This window comes from Microtus ochrogaster, linkage group LG3 (assembly GCF_000317375.1).
Source record: "Microtus ochrogaster isolate Prairie Vole_2 linkage group LG3, MicOch1.0, whole genome shotgun sequence".
In the NCBI taxonomy this organism is placed as follows: Eukaryota; Metazoa; Chordata; class Mammalia; order Rodentia; family Cricetidae; genus Microtus; species Microtus ochrogaster.
In genome coordinates, this window is record NC_022029.1 from 13,267,697 (window position 1) to 13,285,984 (window position 18,288).

The 18,288-nt window shown below is 40.6% G+C and overlaps 1 protein-coding gene across 1 annotated transcript in view; it reads left to right on the forward strand.

The window, feature by feature from the left end:
- Positions 1-18,288, forward strand: part of Fam13a (family with sequence similarity 13 member A) — an 87,021-nt gene that overhangs the window by 15,667 nt on the left and 53,066 nt on the right. Inside the window, exons 2-3 of the mRNA XM_005360560.3 lie at positions 804-845; positions 15,694-15,735. Of these exons, the coding sequence (XP_005360617.1) occupies positions 804-845; positions 15,694-15,735 (84 nt within the window). The remainder of the gene's footprint in view (positions 1-803; positions 846-15,693; positions 15,736-18,288) is intronic.

Below are 18,288 nucleotides of genomic sequence, written 5' to 3' on the forward strand. Positions count from 1 at the left end.
AGACAGAGACAGAGACAGAGACAGAGAGACAGAGAGAGAGAGACAGAGAGAGAGAGACAGAGAGAGAGAGATTACATCCCTGTAGTAAAATCTTGTTGACTTCCAGATCAATATTGCCAGTTGAATCTGGCATTTGCATTTTCGTGAATGATGCTGAAGAAAACAAGCAGGAGAGACTCACTTTATGCTTTTATAATAAAAGGCAGTTTATTAGAAGAAAACATGTTAAGGAAAACTCTTGCATGATTTACATTCAAAAAATTAAATACCTTTATATTAAGCTTCCTCTTATTTCCATTTGTTTAAGGAGCTTGAACTGTGCTGAGAATTTACATCTGCCCCTGGTATCCATATCAGGTTCTACTTAGCAAAGCAGCCCCGGAAGAAGAGATGGCATGAGATTTGCCTAAAGAACTTGGCTTTACAGAGATAGCTCATCGCTAATTTTACTTTTGCAATTAGCTTTGTTAAAATAATTGTGTCTGCAATAATTTGTAGAGGTTGTGTGTAATATATGAGTATTTGAATAAACTTGTTGGACAGTATAGTAAAAAGCTGCTTCTTGAAGTGTGATATAAATTACTTCTGCTTTAGGGTTATCTGAGAATACATCGATGGGCTGGCTTCTGTGAAGAACTAATTTAAGCTGGCTAGATCCCAGGGAGAAGGTTTTGTTCATTTGAATCCGTTACAAGATCAGCGGTAATATGCCACAATTTGTGACAAGTAGAACAGAATTTTCATAAAATTTACATGTGCTTTTAATAGATATCGTATTAATTCACCATTTTTTTTTCTTTTAGCTCACAGGAAGATGAACGACCTTTGTCACCTTTCTATCTGAGGTATTTATTTATATTTTGTATTATTTTGGTCTACTATAGGACATAAAGGTGAGTTAAGATACTGTTGGGTTTATTTGCCCATTTTTCTTTTCTTTCTTCTTCTTTTCTTTGAGACAGTCTTATATATTTCAGATTAGCTAGGAGTTTACTATGCAGCTAAAGATAACTTTGAATTTTCATCTTCCTACCTGTACCTCTGGCGTTCCAAGATCATGTACTAACACACTTTTTTTTTGTGGTGCTGGGGATTTTGCTTTTACTGTTTCATATAATTGAAAAGACTAGGATGAGATGTTTTTATTTCAGACTCAGAATTTAGACTCAAAACTGCTTGCTGCTTAGGCAGTATGTAACCAAAGTAAAAACAGAACAAAAACCAGGCACACACCATATTGTTAGCATACATAAGGTCCTAGGCTCAGTCCTGGCACACAGAGACCTGTGTGTGTGCACATATGTGCATTCATATGTTCATGTGTGTGTGTGTGTGTGTGTGTGAGCGTGTGCACATGTGTGTGTGTGCATACAGTCCCCAGCATTCTGAAGAAGCCTTAGATTCTGCTAGCTCATTTTTGGGGGAGTAGTGAAACAATAAACTAAAAACTCAGCAAGTTTATGGAACTTGGAGTTGTTTCTAGCATTTGCAGGTCCAGAATATCAACCATTAATAGCAGCAGGCCAAGCTAACAGACTTCAGGACAGAAGTTAGGTGAAATCGCACTAGTAACTGATACCTGCCATGTCACTGGATTGCCTTATCTTCTCTGTGTGAGCCACCCGACTGGGATTTAGAACCAAGTCTTCCTTATTGCATATCTTTCCTACCCTCCCACTTCAAAGGCCTCTAAAATATCTAGAATAGTGGTTCTCGACCTTCTCAGTGCTATGACCCTGTAACAACAGAATTGTTTTTGTTGCTACTTCATAACTGCAACTTTGCTACTGTTATGAATCATAATGTAAATATCTGATGTGTGACACCTATGGAAAAGTTGTTTGACTCCCAAAGGGGTTGCGACCCACACGCTGAGAACCACTGTGCTAGAATATCATACAACCACATAAACTAAATTGCTGAGCTTTTTAGTCTTGCCTTAATTTTAAAGTCTAGTTTTTAAAGGAAATATCAAAATATGTACGACCTAACATGTTTATTTACCTATGATTTATTTACTTTCAACCGAATTTATTGCAGTCACCACTGAGTTAGATTCAGACTTCATTTCAATAGTTTGGAAACGTGTCACAGGATGCCAGGCACAGCCCAGTGATGGCTCTCCTGGTGCTCTGCCCTCCAGCACACTGTGTAACAGGTTTCCGGTTGAGGCAGCCCACCAGCAGTTGTTGTTTTATTTTAAATCCTGGTTTCATCCTAACTGAATCTGCATATTCTGATCACGGGCGATCTCAGCTGTGCAGTTGCTGTGGGCTTGTGAAAGTGTCATCCCAGAGCCCACAGTGACTCCCAGATCGCTATGTAAACGTGGGTGGCAATGGCAGACAAGTGATCGCTGGCTTGTAAGGGTGGTTAAGCTTCACAGGGCACAGGACTGGATCACTGGATCCTGCCACCTATTCAAAGTCTTTTTCCTACTGTCTTAATTTTGTTATCCTGGGGGACAACAGTCTCTGTTTTAAGTAGTATTGAATGTTATTTTTGTTTACTGTATTTAAGGTAGATAGCAAAAATGGGCTTAAGCCTTCAAAAGTATATACTGGTGTTTTACAGTATGAAACTGTGATTTTTTTCTCATTACCTAGACTATAGTATTTCCATAATATCTGTCTGTAAAAATAAACTCTCGATTGGTAGAATGAAAGTAAGATGAAGGAGTTGGGCAGATGGCTCAGTGGTCAAGAGCACCTGCTGCTCTTCTGAGTCCTATTCCAGAATCCATGTGGTAGTTCACAAAAGCCTGTACTCCAGTTCCAGGGGATTGGATACCCACTTCTGACCTCTTAGGGTCCCAGGCATTGGACACAAACATACATACATGAAGGGAAAACATCCACACACATAAAATAAAAAAATCTAAAATAAAATTTTTAGAAAGAAAGTAATTTAGGATAAAAGAAAATTCATAGTGTATTTACTGGGCTCTGGGCTTCTTGCTGTATTCAATATTAGGGTCATAAACACTAAAATGTGAGGACATTAGAAATAAAGAATAAATTCATAGAGGGATGGCTCAGCAGCTAAGAACCTTTGCTGCTCTTTCAGAGGACCTGAGTTCAGTTCTCATCCCCCACATCAAGTGACTCACAACCTCCTGTACCTCCCTCACCAGGGGCTCTGATCTTGAGCATACACACACACATACGCCACACTCACACACACACGACATTACACATTACACATACATACACATAAATAAACAAAAACAATAAAAACGAATCGTCAAGAATAAGTATTCCTACAAGCCTACATTCACAGCAGACAAAGAAGAGTTAGCAGGCGCTATTTTCAGACAATGGAAGTTCAAAGTAAGCAGCGCAGTTGTTTCACAAAAGCAAAAATAGTAATTATTTAACCTGTAATTAAAATTCCAAAAGGAGTTTGGGTTTTTATTTTTCTTCTTTTCTGAGTAGCATTGTATGGTAGTCTCAAAAATAACATAAGAATTTGTTTGGTGCAAGTTTATCTTAACTTTTATTTTAACTTCTTTCTTGATATGAAACCAAAAGAAACTGCTGAGAAAGCAGGAACCCAGCCCCATAATTATTTGCCTGGCTAGTTTGAGGCAGACTTTCTTGCTATTCTCTTGTAAAGTATTTAAGTGGGAGAAAGAAACCTGATTGTTAATTATCATTAACCTCTACTGGGTACTTTTAACTAGAAATGTGACATGTCTACTGATAAATGTGCACATTTTCGTGTTATGTCTAATAAGCAAATGACGCTTAGCTGCTTCTAATATATTTTCATGTTTCTACAACTTCCACTTTTATCATTTTGTTACTTTAGAGACCTCTGACTCAATGCCCATATCAGAGTTATTACAATACTCACAAATTCCTCAGTGATTTTTAAAGTGATAAAAAAAAAATAAAAATACTCATTTCTTTACATTCAAAGTAATGTTTTGTCTGTAGAAAATAAAGATGAATTGAAAGTTGTAACCTGCCTCTTTTCCCAAATAGTAATATTGACTACTAAATGCTATATATTATATTTTGATAGTGTTCATTTGCGAAATTTTTTTTAAGGGGAGGAAGGACCAACAGATGAGGCATATCTACTGAGATAGGTACTCAGCAGAAGCAGACCCGTCAATGAGGAGTCAGGCAGAGTGGTTGGGGATGAACAGCCGGCCAGTAGCAAGATTAATTGTGGAAGATGAGCATAAAGTGGAACAGAAAACTCGGGAGGCTGCAGTCAGGGAGTGGGCAGCCTTCATAGAGAAAGAAATAGACCAGGACAGATGGATGATAGAGCAAAGGAGTCCTCTGGTCTCAGAGGAAGGGGAGTGGATGGTCCATCAAGGCAGATCACACAGGTAGACCTAGCCGCTGGTTCTCAGTTGGTGTGAGGCACTAGATGAAGGGCCTGGAAGGAGGTGGCCCTACATGCATGGAGGCCTCAGGGTTTGTCTAGAGGAGAGAGTAGGGCCCAGGAACAGGAACCAAAAGGGGCCCACGTTCCTCACCTTGCTACCTTGCCATGAGACAGAATTTCTTCCTCTGTGACTCCCAGGTCTCTTCATGGTCACGCTGTGCGCTGCGTTTCTCTCCTGGTCGTTTCATTTGCGTCAGACCTTTCTGCAATAAAGCAAGACTGTTAGACACCCGTGCCCACACCCTGAGTCTAAGTAAATACCTTCTGTGGTAACAGTTCAGTGTCCACTGCGGTCCCTCGTTTGCCTGTCTAACTCTACATGGAGCCGGTGTCTTTGTTTGAAGGGAAAGGAGCTCATAGCTAGAGAGCAACACCTGCTACCACCTTGTGTCAAGTTATGGCGCTGATCGTGAGTGTCATTTTTCCCCAGGATTGCTCCCTTGGGATTAACCAGCTCTGGTGAAACAATTAGGGAAACGAAAGCGAAGCAAAACTTCGTAAAGACCTCAGCTAAACAAACACATGCCTGTGCACGCCACACAGGGAACATTGCTGGCAGGTGTGTGCACACTGTTCTCTTTCAGATTCCAGGCTGGGATTCAAGCACGGGAGCCCCCAACTCAATCGATCAGATTAACATCAAAAGCTACTTACCCTTGATGTTCTTCCGTGCCCTGCTCTGCCTGTTGCTGTCTGCATTCTTCCTCCTGGCATCTGATCAGATCTGGCTGGAATCTGCTGCTAGCTATGTTTCCGTTTGTCTGAGTTCTCAGTGTCTACAAACTTGGCTTTGGGTTTCCACCGGAACCAGGGCTCTTCCCCTCCGCTTTCTTCTCGTCTCCCCCTGCTCCCAACCTCCTACCTGCAAACTGATGCCCATCCAACCAGATTTTACCTTTGAGCTCCATACAAATCCCTGGACGGCCTGTGTGGCCCATGCTTCGTCTAAGTCTGAGCTCTGTCCTTCAGGGGCCTGCCAAGTTGTAGCCAGTCTTACTGAGTTGTCACCAGCTGGACGCTTCTCAGGCTTGTCCCTGATATGCAAGCTGAACCCATCTTCTGGTAAGGACCCAGTTCTTACAAGTTTGCTTTTCGATGCTCCATGAGAACTCTGGAGTTGACAGTTTTTAGATTTCAGCCCAAGTTTTTTTTAAATATATTTATTTATGTATTTATTATGTATAGAATATTCTGTCTGTGCGTATGCCAGAAGAGGGCACCAGATCTCATTACAGATGTTGTGAGCCACCATGTGGTTGCTGGGAATTGAACTCAGGACCTTTGGAAGAGCAGGCAATGCCCTTAACTGCTGAGCCATCTCTCCAGCCCTCAGCCCAAGTTTTAACATGGTACAAGCCAAAGCTAAATTGCTATCAACTGAGTTAGAGTTGCTTAAGTCAGGCTCAGGGTTTCATCCATTTTCTAATTGTCCTGAGAGAATATCTGATAGATTTGTTTCCTTCTTAGTTGTTTGGGATGCAAGATCCTTCTTTAGAATTTTGTCCATTTTTAATTGTTGGAAGCCTTAATCATTTTATGTAAGATTCTGAACTGCTGAGTTAATATTGAAAACCTTAAGCATTGAATACATTCAAGTTAAAAATTTACCTGAGGCTGGATATGTTTTCCAGTGGGAAAATGTGCAAAGTCCTGGGTTTACCGTAAACAGGGAGACATCTAGAAATTAGATCATACAACTCCTGTCTTTGTATGTAGAAAACTTTAAAAGCAACTCTAGACAGATTTTTTTAAAAGAGGGGATACCATATTAATTTATGCTATAATGTTTGTGATTTTTTCATTATATTTCTTTAATTTTAAATTTAGGTTATTATTAGTTTAAATTTTTGTCTTTGAAAGATAGTGTTTTCCAAAGCTCTTTATTATCAGCCAGACATGATGGTGATGGTGTATGCCTTTAATCCCACCACTCAGGAGGCAAAGGAAGTGAGTTCAAGAGCAGCCTGGTCTACACAGTGAATTTTAGGACAGCCAGAGATGCATAGTGAGACTCTGTCTTCAAACAAACAAATTGATTATCATGGAATTATTTAAAGTGTATACCACAAATATTTTATTTGTGGCTAAATTTGTTTCAGGCTGTTGAGGGGAACAAATAAGATAATTGTTTAGTATGTACTTAATTTTTTAACCAGATGAGAAATTAAGTCTGTTTAGGCAGTTTGGAGGATAAATCAGTATTTTTTTACCTATCCATTTTGACCAGAATAATGTTTCTAAGCTGAAAGGGCAATTGTGGAACTCAGCTGCTGTGTGTGTGTGCATGCATGAGTGTGTGTGTGTGTGTGTGTGTGTGTGTGTGTGTGTGTGTGTGTGTGTGTGTGTTTGATACGAATAACATAACATTTACAAATCGCATCTATTTTAAGTATTGTTGTTATTTTGTAAAAATACATGAAAGTTAAAATGTGCAATTTTCATTGTTTTAAATGTAAAGTTGAGTAATGCTTCAAACATTCTACTGTTGGACACCCATCACTGCCACCCATCACTAGAAACTCCAGAACTTGTAAGACTGAATTCTGTGTGCTTGGACCATTAATTCCTCATCACTTCCCCTTCAACCCCAGCCCTTGGCAGCCATCATTCTTTCTTTGTCTCATCTCTTTGATGCGCTAGGCATCTCACCTAAGTAGAGCCATACAAAATTTATCTTTTTGTGACTGATGTTTCTCTTAACCTAGTACCCCCAAAGCTCATGTAGCGTGTGTCAGAAAGCCAGTGTTTTTAGAGGAGGCTTACAAGGGTTGAACCCCGGTTGCCAGGCTTGTTGGCAGGTGCCTTTACACTTGAGCTATCTCACTGACCTAAGTTCCTTCCATCTTTGACTATTGTAAATGATGCAGCTTGTGAGCATGGTTGTTCAAACTGACAGCTCAAGACCCTCCCTGCTTTCAGTTCTATTAAATATATACCTAAAAGTAGAATTGGTAGGCTTATTTTTTAGATGTATACTATTTGGCATACAAGCAGCACCAATTTACATTACTAATCAGTACAAGATCAAGTTTCAGTTTTTTCCATCCTGACCAACAATTCTTAACTTCCCCTTATGATAATATCAATGCCAATAGATTTGAAGAATGAAGAACTCTTTGAACATTCCTTCTCCCTGGCTAAGAATCTAAACCTTACAAAGGATTGATTGGATATCTATTTCTGAAGTGTGTCATAGGAGATTTTCATGTGCAGACCTAGTTGTAGACCAGCCTACCAATATGACCAAAGATAAGAAACTGTAATACATTTTGCCAGTCTTGAAAAAATTTGGTCCTGAGTTCTTGATATATGAGCATCATTGCTCAGACTTTTTGCATAGTAAGAGATAAATAGAGATTCTGCACTCAGTTTTCTTAATGTTAATAAAAACTATACGCTTGTATTTGGACTCTACTGAGAAAGAAAGGCCATATAAAACTTTAATGCTTCTCTCCTTTGGCTCCCTTGGCTCCTGTGGCAGGATAAAGCAAAGGAAAAATTTCCTTATTAAAAATTATCCATTCTGCCTAAATCTTTTGCCATTTGGTTCTTCCCTTCCGTGACTTCATAGTAGCTTCTCTCTGTAGGAACTTGAATTGGAGTAATATAAAAGCTTGTAGTTAAGCAGGTGACTGACTACCTCCTTCACTGATATAACTACACCCGAATTCCTTCTTAAATTCTAAAGATCTTAGAAACGCTGTAAACGTAGAGTCGATGCTACAGAGAAAGCCAGGCAGTCTAAGACTGCTCGTGAATAAGCACCTTGAGGTCTTCATGCTCCATTTTCTGGTCGAGGTAGATAGCCAGAAACAGAAAGAAAACATTTGGGAGAGGGCAGAATTGGAGTGCTTTTAAAGTCTGCTTCCCTGAACAGAAAGACAAGTGGAGCAGAGACCTGAGTCATCAGAACATAATTGTGTGTTCATTTTCACCGCTCTATCACCACCAGCTTCTTAATTTCACTATCTATTCAAAGACTAGACTACTTACATACAAAACAAAGGAAAGGAGAGAGGATACCCCTGGGACACTGGCTACTTAACCAGAGCATCTGGAAAAGGTCTCAAAGCAAGGGGATTATTGGATTTAGTGTACTTCAAAGTATATACTGCACAAAAGCAAACTAATTCTGTGTGTGTGTGTGTGTGTGTGTGTGTGTGTGTGTGTGTGTGTGTGTTTCTCCAGTTTACTCCTAACAGTGGAGCAAACAAGCAAATCTGCCCAAAAAAACTTACCACATTGTCCTAGGGCAGAGTCATGTACTGGCTCTAATCAGTTACTTGGACAATGACATGAACTGAGAACAAATCAGCTCACTCAGGTTATTTGGAAATGGTGTCTTGATCCACTGTTGCCCCTTAAGAACTCTTTAACACAAAGAAATGATTTAAGATTTACAAAACAAAACTACACATTAAAGGAAAAGATGATCCTCCCTGAAAATTTAATATGAAAACACTGTTTTGCTTGAAAAGCAATACTGTTAATCTTCTCAAAAGATTCTCAAGGATCTGATTAACCTCTTTGAATGTTAGTGAGAATCTGTTGAGAACCCGTGTTTAGATCTGGAATGAAAGACAGAGGTCTGGAAGTGCGTTGACATTAACACTTTAATTGTTTAAATTGGCATGACAAGTGCATTAAAAAAAAAACTGTGAGAAGCAGTAGAGATCAGATACTTTTTAAAATCAAGTATAAGACACTATCCAGCAGATATCCCGGTTCTCTGGCTCTTAACCCTCTTCTGTGATTTTCCTTGAGCTTTAGGTATGTTAGCTGTGTCATGGATACATAAGCTGGAGCTGAGTATCTCATGGTCACTCTTTCTCGGCATTTTCATCAGTATAGTACATAGATCTCTATAATAGTTTCCATTTGTTGCAAAGTTGTTTTGTTTTGTTTTGTTTTGTTTTGTTTTGTTTTGTTTTGGGGGTGAAAGCTATACTGGCCTGTGAGTATAAGTGTTTAGAATATAGTTTAGGAAATGGTAGTATTAACTTCTCCTCTAATACCTTTCGAGCCCTGGGGAACTGACTAGGTTGACGGCATCAGGCATTAATTCTCTACTCTTAACCAGGGTCTTAAGACCTATTAGATAGCTGTTGATTACCCTCAAGATAAAAGTGCCACTATTACACCACTGGGGATATCTTGCTGGACTAGCCAAACTGCACCCATGAAATCTCAACATCATGGTTGCCTAAAAAAGACCTGCATAATGACAACATCCGTTGACATGCCAATGTGGATGGGAAACTTCATGAAATCCATCCCCTAGATGAATAGCTACAAATAACTAATGGCTGATGAGAAAAGAAGAATCAGTTTTCTGTAAGATTGAGCTTCATGAGCTATCCAATCCCAGGTGATCAGCCCTAAACAAGAGTACATAGAAGCAGTGCTAAATGGAGTCAGCAGGACTCCAATTCCGGGAGATTGACTACCTTCCCTGGGTACTAGGCACACATGTGGTATCTATGCATACATACAAGCCAAACAATCATACACCTAAAATAAAATAAATAAATCTTTTAAAGCTTACAAAGAAGAAGTCGTGAATTTGAGAGGGAGTTGAGACACAGGAGGAGTTGGCAGGGGAGAGAGATGTTGAAAATGATGTAAACACAGTACTCATGTATGAGATTCTCAACAAAAAAAAAGTGGGAGAGATGGCTCAGTTGTTAAGAATAGTTGCTACTCTTGTAGAGGACTTGGATTCCGTTTCAAGCACCCACATGGGGGCTAGCAGTTGTTTCTCCAGTTCCAGGACCAACACTTCCCCTGACCTCTGAGCTCCTGCATTCTTGTAATACATATGCATACACTCAGGCACACACACGCACGCACATATAAAATAGGTACTTTCTTTTAAATTTTCAAAACCACAAGCTAAAATTAAAAGTCACATATATAATGAAGAGGAAATCTGAGAATTTCTTCCAGATTGATAAAGAATAGGCACAAAGTGAAAACTATGGAAGAAGTAATATCAGCAGAGATGGTTGTGGCTAAAAACTCTAGAAGTCTAAGAAGTAAACTGTATGATTGGAAATTGAAGTAGGAATCATAGTATTTAGCCTGCTCATTGAGAGTACATCACAGGGCAAAGCAAATGTACCAAGTGCTATTCAGCTGTGAAGGATACAAACTAGAGCCAGGCAGTGACGGCACGCGCCTTTAATCCCAGCACTCAGGAGGCAGAGGCAGGTGGATCTCTGTGAGTTCAAGGCAAACCTGGTCTACAGAGCTAGTTCCATGAGAGGCTCCAAAGCTACAGAGAAACCCTGTCTTGAAAAAAATCGAAAAAAAAATGGAAGATGCAAGCTAGTATGTGTCCAATAACATGGCATCAGAGCGTGTAAATCTAAACCCTTCCGTTAACAAAGATAAACTTGTGAATCCATATGGACATGGGGGCTGCACATGCAGCAAGACATCCGCAACAAAATTTACGAAGAGACACAGCAAGAAAACAAAGACATAGATCCTAAACCTTCTCCTGCCAATGGCTGCAGTATCCCCAGGATTCATGCTTTTCTTGCTCTTTGCCAAAGATCTCAATCCTTTGAAGCACTTTCTAATGGGGTAACTATTAACAGGTGTTTTTCCAGAATTTTCTGGAAGTAGCAGATTATTTGAGAATAATGTGCATCTTTTGTGAGGGTACTAATATGTCAGACTGCACAGAGTGAGATCAGCTTCCCTGAATATCAGCTACCAATCTGTAAAATGGGCCCAGTATCTATACGACCTTTCTGTTACGTTTAATAATTTTGGCTAATAATGACCTACAATAAAAACTAAAAAATTCTGTATTTCTTTTTTAGGCACAAATATACTAAGTATCTAAAACTGAGAACTCTTTAGAAATCCCAAAAGGACCTGGGAGGTGGTGACGCACACCTTTAATCCCAGCACTCAGAAGGTAGAGATAGGCAGAGCTCTGTGAGTTCGTGACCAGCCTGCTCTCCTGAGTGAACGGCAGAACAGCCATGGCTACACGGAGAAATCCTGTCTCAAAACAAACAAATATCAAAAAGAGCTGAACAAAAGATGTCTGCAGACTGGGAAGTATTGAGGAGAGCATAAGCTAAAACTCTTTTCTTTACATTATGCCCTTTCAAATATGCTTAATATTTAAAACAATAGAAAGTGTGACATAAGAGAGTATGAAGATAAATATTTTTCTTCCTGTTCATTAGTTTATACTCTATGTGGTATGTACAGTATTATGTACACTATATTTAAAACCAAACTGTCTTCAAAATGTTAATAATATCCACCATATGTAGATGATACAACTAATATTAAGATAATAGCTATAAAAATGCCACCTGACCCCTCTGCCTGTGGTAATCATGGCCAAAGGTTAAAACAAAGGGAATAAGTATGAGGATGGAATGTGTTTTCAAGAGTGACACTCTGCTGGATGCAAGAAGATCGTAAAATTGAGAAAGCCACTATTCAGTTACCACTTTGTTGATTTATTTTTAATCAGATAAGTGTGTATGTTACATACCATAGAGAAATGCAATTCTGTTAGCCCTTGTGGGTTTTGTTATGGTGGTGGTACTGTCCTTAGGACTTGGTGTGCCACCTAAGAGAACACAATGAACCAAGAGGGGATGCACAGCTCATGACTTATCAGGGTATCTTTATCTAGTTTTGCAGATTTGAAGATTTTATGCCGTGTGTGTGTGCATGCGTGCATTGTGCATGTGTGTGTGTCTGTGTGTCTGTGTGTGTGTTTTCTTTTTCTTCAAACCAAGAGTTCTAATAGAAGCCTCACCTGTCAATAGGCAGCTGCACATCTCAGCACATGCAAATTCTAGAGACCAATGCTGCTAAGCCTAATTATCATAAGAAACTGCAGGTTAGATTCTGCTGATAAAAACAAGGACTAAAGGAACAGAAGTGTGCCACAGAGCACACTTGTAGAGCTTGTAAAGCACACATAGAGCTTCTAGGTTTAGAGTCTAGTTTAATAAAATATTGTTCCAAAAGAACATGCAGACGCATCATCACTAACACCAGGCATGGTAATGAAGCTGAATATATTAACCCCTATTTTGTAGAGAGAATTTAAAAGCTTCATGAAATAAAGAAAATATTACGTTATACGTTAACTTTATTGCTCAAAGGCATTTTAGTTTATAGCAATGCCTTAAATTTTCTCCTTGGATGAACCATAGCTTTAAAAGCAACCCTTGTTACTGTCATTAAAGTTTCTTATTGCTGAATGCTAAGCACAGCCTGTGGAATTGTAAAGATGGCTGGATACTTGGCCACAGCCATTTGGTATTTAATAAAATTGTTTGACTGTTAACAGTGCCATAAAACTAACTGTAGTTCTAATCTTTTATAATGACTTAAATTTGGGGGTGGTACACTTGAATCTGAGGCAGTGTTACTAAATTTTAGAGCTAAACAGATATTACTAGCCAAGCCTTTCATTTCTGTATGAAGACACCAGCCCAACAAAGCCTAGCTAATCAGCGGCCTGCCTAAGACTTCATCTAATTTCCGGAGCGACTATCTGAACCTTGCCTTTTCTGCTTCTCAATGGAAAATATGCTCTTCTTTACATTCCTTAAAATCATGCCCAAGCTACATAAACAAAAAATTCTATATCCCATTTAAAAGTAAAAACATAAAGTTAGCATAAATCTGATTGAAAATAAATATAGCAAAAATGAAGGTGATGTAACTATTAGTACTATTTGTTCACTTTTATATCCCTAAGAGAAATCTCTGTGACTGACTCTGATGGCTCAAGTCACTTTTTTGTAAGTTATGAAGAAGATCTGAGCTGATTTTCACTCATGGAGACTAACATAAGCTAGGTGCGCATGGTGACACACACCTTTGATCCAGGAACTCCAGAGGCAGAGGCAGGCAGACTTCTGTGAACTGGAAGCTAGGGAGTGTCTGGGAAACTAATGAAAACTGCAGAGTCTGGCAAAGGCTGTAGCTCTGTAGTAGAGCTTTTGCCCAGTTCTGCAAAACATTCGATCTTTGCTCCCCCTTCGCTTAGTCCTGGTGAATCACCCAGGCATGGGTCATTCCTGTGCGTGCTGAGACTCTATCTAATGCACCTATTTAGAGTTAGGAATGTCGAAACCTCGTCCTTTTGTTTGGGTGGCTTTTTCCTCCTCACTCTTTGCTTCTCCTTACCCTGGAGGAAAAAAAAAAACAAAAAACAAAATAAAACAAAACAAAGGAACACAAAAATACCAGTCTGGGGTTGGCACCATAGCTCAGTGGAAGGGAACCACCTAGCATGTGGCAGGCCATTTGTTTATCCCTGGCAACTCAAAGCAAACAAGCAAATGCATCTTCTTCTTTAACAGGTGACAAGAACAACACAAAGAACCAAGGAGAGAAAAGAGGAGAGAAAATACATCTCCTTCTTCGGGAGCCAGTGGCCAGACTGGCTGGTGGCTGCCTTTGGAAGGCTCTTTAGCATTTAGCATATCTGACTCTGCTTTTCTAGGTCTTCTCTAGTCATTATTTAGTCCATTCTGGCTCCCCAAGCAGAGATTGTGTAACTGTATTGAGGAGCATAGGAGTTAATTATACAGTGTTGAATTTATGGAGAGCTACCCACAAAACATCCCTAGGGGAACTGCCTATTCCAGTTCAGGACAAATACAGCAAGAGTTTCTTGTTGGCCATGGAACCTGGGAATCACTGTGACTAACAGGCATTGTGGCCAAAAGGCAAAGCCAAATGGTAAGCCTTCACCTTTACGTGCAAACATTCCCCAGTGTACGTGGTAATGAGCTCAGGTTCAGAGCGGAAGTCTTTCAAGCTCCGTGCTCATCTGCATCTCTCCTCCAGAGCAGCTGCTAGGCTCTCTAACCTCTTCAAGATAGGAACGATAACACATACCTCTAAAGTCCACTCTAAGCTAAGTGAGAGAAATTCAGGCAAAAGCACCTAGCACAGTATCTGATAACTGTAAGATTCAGGACTTTTACCTATGAATACATGTATTTCTTTATTTATTCTTCTTTTGCTCAGTAAAATGGTTTTAGGACTTTCCTATCTTTGGGCATAAGTTATAACTGCACCTCAACTGTTGAAAATGACCTGGGACTGGTATATGATTATTGGCTCCTAGGATAAGTATTTCTACACGTAGCATGGTGGTGGTTTTGGTGGTGGTGGTGGTAGTAGGTGGTAGTGGTGGGGGGTGGTAGTGGTGGGGGGTGGTAGTGGTGGGGGGTGGTAGTGGTGGGAGATGATAGTGATGGAGTGGAAGGTGGTAGTGGGAGGGTGGTAGGGGTAGTAGCGGTGGAGTGGAAGTGCTGGTAATGGTGAATATGTGGAAGTGACCTCAGATGAATTAGCATATGACCCCAGATGAATTAGCATATGACCCTAGATGAATTAGCATTTATGGTGGTTGAACTGCAGCCACCCGGTAGTGATCGCTACTCACTTTCATCTACTTCCTGTGTATTCTGCAAGGTAGGAAGAGAAAGGGAGAGGCCACTTTATCAAAACTGGCTTGGTAGACTTAACAACTTACTCAATGTTTGACTTCCTTTTTGGGCATAGAAATTTGGATCTTGATCAAGCATAGTGTTGGGATGGAGGGCTGGGAGAAGTATGATAGATACTTCAGATAGCTGAAACTGGACCCTCCTCTGGCTTGGTAAACATGGAGCTCCCCCAGCAGGAGGGGCTCTGATAGGTGATGTGGAATAGTTGCTTTAATTATTCCAAAGGAACCAGGCTTTTCAGAAAATAGAAGAAGTTTATAAAAGTTCAGCTGAATAAGCTAGATCGTTTGTTACGGTGTGCTCTCACAGAACTTGACAGTCTCCATCTTGAGGAGTACAGGGAGGAACATGCACCTGTGGAAAAGACAGGTTGGAAATGGTATTGTAGAAAGCAATGCCAGTTCCTTGTTCTCTGTCCCCTCTGGACCCCGCTGACCCCTGTGGATTCGGAGCAGTTTTAGAAACACGCCTATGTTTGCAGGCCTGTGACAGGTGATAGGCAGTCATCAGCAATCACCCTGCACCATGGAGGAGAAGGCCACAAGGCCCGAATGCAGCATCAGGCTTAGAGCTATGAGGTGGTTTCTAGGGTCTGTGTTGGAAGAAGCCAACAAGCTGCCTCTGCATGTGACACAGGGGAAGGAGCTCCTACCCTGGCTGATGATACTCAAGGATTCTGTGGGACCTGACTGGCTCTGCCATCCCGGCATCCCTTCAGATGCTGTTTGTTATCTCTGATCCCAGCCAACCTGATTTTCTTTCTCTCTGCTTCTTTTCACAGTGCTCACGTATCTCAAGTCAGCAATGTTTCAACAACTGGAGAGTAAGTTATTTGTTTTCATATTTTGAAGCTCTTTATGCCTTTTCTCATTTATTAATGAAGAAAAACAGCAAGTTTAATGTTATGTAGAATTGGAAGATTGGAGCATGTCTCGGCCAATAGCTTAGGCTTGTTTCTAACTAGCTCTTACAACTTAAATCAACCCATATCTTCTACTCTTCGTTCTTTTCTGTGGCTCAGTTACTTTCACCCTGCACTGCCCATGCTGCTTTCTCTGCATCTCCTCTTGTCTCCCCTTTCTTCTTCCCAGCATCCTCTGTGCCTGGAAATCCTGCCTATCGATTGACTGTTCAGCTTTTTTATTTAATCAATCAGAGTGACACAACTTCACAATGTACAAAAAGATTCCACAGCAAGAAGATCAAGATAGGAAACAAGCAGTAGATTTTAAGCTGTTCATCTCCAGAAAGTAGCTCTGTGTGTAACTACACACAATCCCCCTACCCCATGTGAAACTACCAACTAGGTTCTTTCTTATTTTCACTGTGTATACTAGGTGAGCCTTCAGTTTACTATGTAGGCCAAGCTGACCCTTGACTCACAATCCTGCCTGTCCCTCAGTGCTAGGATTGTACATGAGTGGGTGATGACTATGCCTGGCACTATTAGCTCTTGGTTTATTTCAGTAGAAATAATGTCAGGTTCAGTTAATGTTTACAAAGCCATCTCTGTTCCCTGGAGGCAGCTTGTGGAGAATGGAAGTAAAGTTCGAGCATTAGCCATGGCTTTTCTCCCCCACTTCATTCATTTTCCTGAGGTGACATTCATTGAGTGCCTGCCATGTGCCATCCCCAGGGTTACTGTGGGATAGAGTGAGCCTTGGCCCTGCCTTTGAGGATTTTTGCAGTCCTTTTATTTGTGTTGTTATTGGGATGTAGGAAGGAAAGCAAAGTTGTGGTGGCACCACGTCCTTTCTCTGCACAGCAGTGGCAATGCTGGGGTAATTATGCCTGGCACAGTTTTTCCCTCAGAGGCTAGGGGCATGTAGGCTAAGGATGTCTCTGCTTTTTGCACTGCCCCTGGCTGGGCTATCTGCACTTGCTTGCCTCTCTGACCTCATTGTATGTGGTTCCTTGGTCACTTGACTTTCTATTGCTGAGACAGACTGATTTGATTTCTGTGACAGACATTCATCTTGGCTGCGCACTGCCCAGCCAGAACTTTCATATTTTGATTCATCCCTTCCAGGAATCTCTTCCTGACCCACTAACAGATGGCACACTGCCACACTGTTCCCTCTGTCCTGCCCTGTAGAAATGCAAGCTGTGTTAACACAGGATCTTTTCTGCCATGTTCATGCTCATCTCCCCTATTGCTCTGCCCTAAGGGCTTCCTCAGGAAAGGGCTTCCTTGGGAGAGGGGATGAGAAGGCATGGCATCAGCAACATAGACAATGGGAGTTGGGTGAAAGGGAAGCCGCAGACTTGTTTATTTAGCAACTGGGAGAACTTTATATACCCTCCCAGTACCCAGGCGTTCCAATCTGTGGATATGTGTGGTCGCCCCGCACTGGCCAAGCACAATCAGGACCTCTGACAGCACCTGTTGCTAGTCTCTCAGGCAGCATCACATAGTAGTCGCCCCTCTTTGACTAGGCACAATCAGGACCTCTGGTACAGTGCCAGGCAGACTCCAGGTTGGCATCCCTCAGCCTGGTAGACCTTAACTTCCTACACTCCCCAATGCCAAGAAACATGTTAGGAATGTTAATACACTACCTAGAATGTCTCCAATTCACTAGATAAATAGTCTGTGGTCCAAAGGCCTTTCAGTCACCCCTACCTCTTTGTTTTGTTTTGTTTTTCTTGGGCACATGAAACCTACTCATAACATCTTCCTCAGGTGATAGTCTAGTGTTAAATGTGGAGAAGGTGGGATACTGAGGAAAGAAAGAAAAAGGAAGAAGCACTGGCCGAAGAGAATTGGAATCTCAGATGATTTCCCCCATTATTTCAGGAAGCAAACAAGGGCAGAACTAACTTCCTTTGGCTCTGTAAACCTTTAAGATTCCAGAACTGAACCAAGATGGACACGTTCTTGCCCATCTTGTGCCTGATACTCTCTCCTCATGCAGTTGGTGCCACTGTGAGTTACTCTCTGTGTGATGCTAACTTATTTACATTTCCTACACGGGTGAGTCCCTTTGAGCACTAAATACAAAAAGTTGCAGTGACTACCTCAGTTAGGCTTTATGTGCCCCTTGTCTTAAAGTAATTTTAATAAAAATTAATTAAGAATTAATAAAACTGTCTATTTGGCAAATTTTAAATTGAAGTTCTTAAAGACCATTTGATAAAATTGGGCTAGTGGTTTCATAAGATTGCGAGTTTAAGACTTGCTTGGTCTATGTAGCAAGACCCTGTCTCAAAACAAAGCAAGCAAAAACCATTTTATTTAAAGAAAGGTACCCTTCAGTCTAGCTATTAAAAAACAAACAAATAAACACAAAACCTGTGAATATTTTAGGTAGTAAAAAAGCAACCATTGAGGAGTGTAGTGTAAATTAAGAATTTCCTTTTTTTTTTTTTTTTTTTT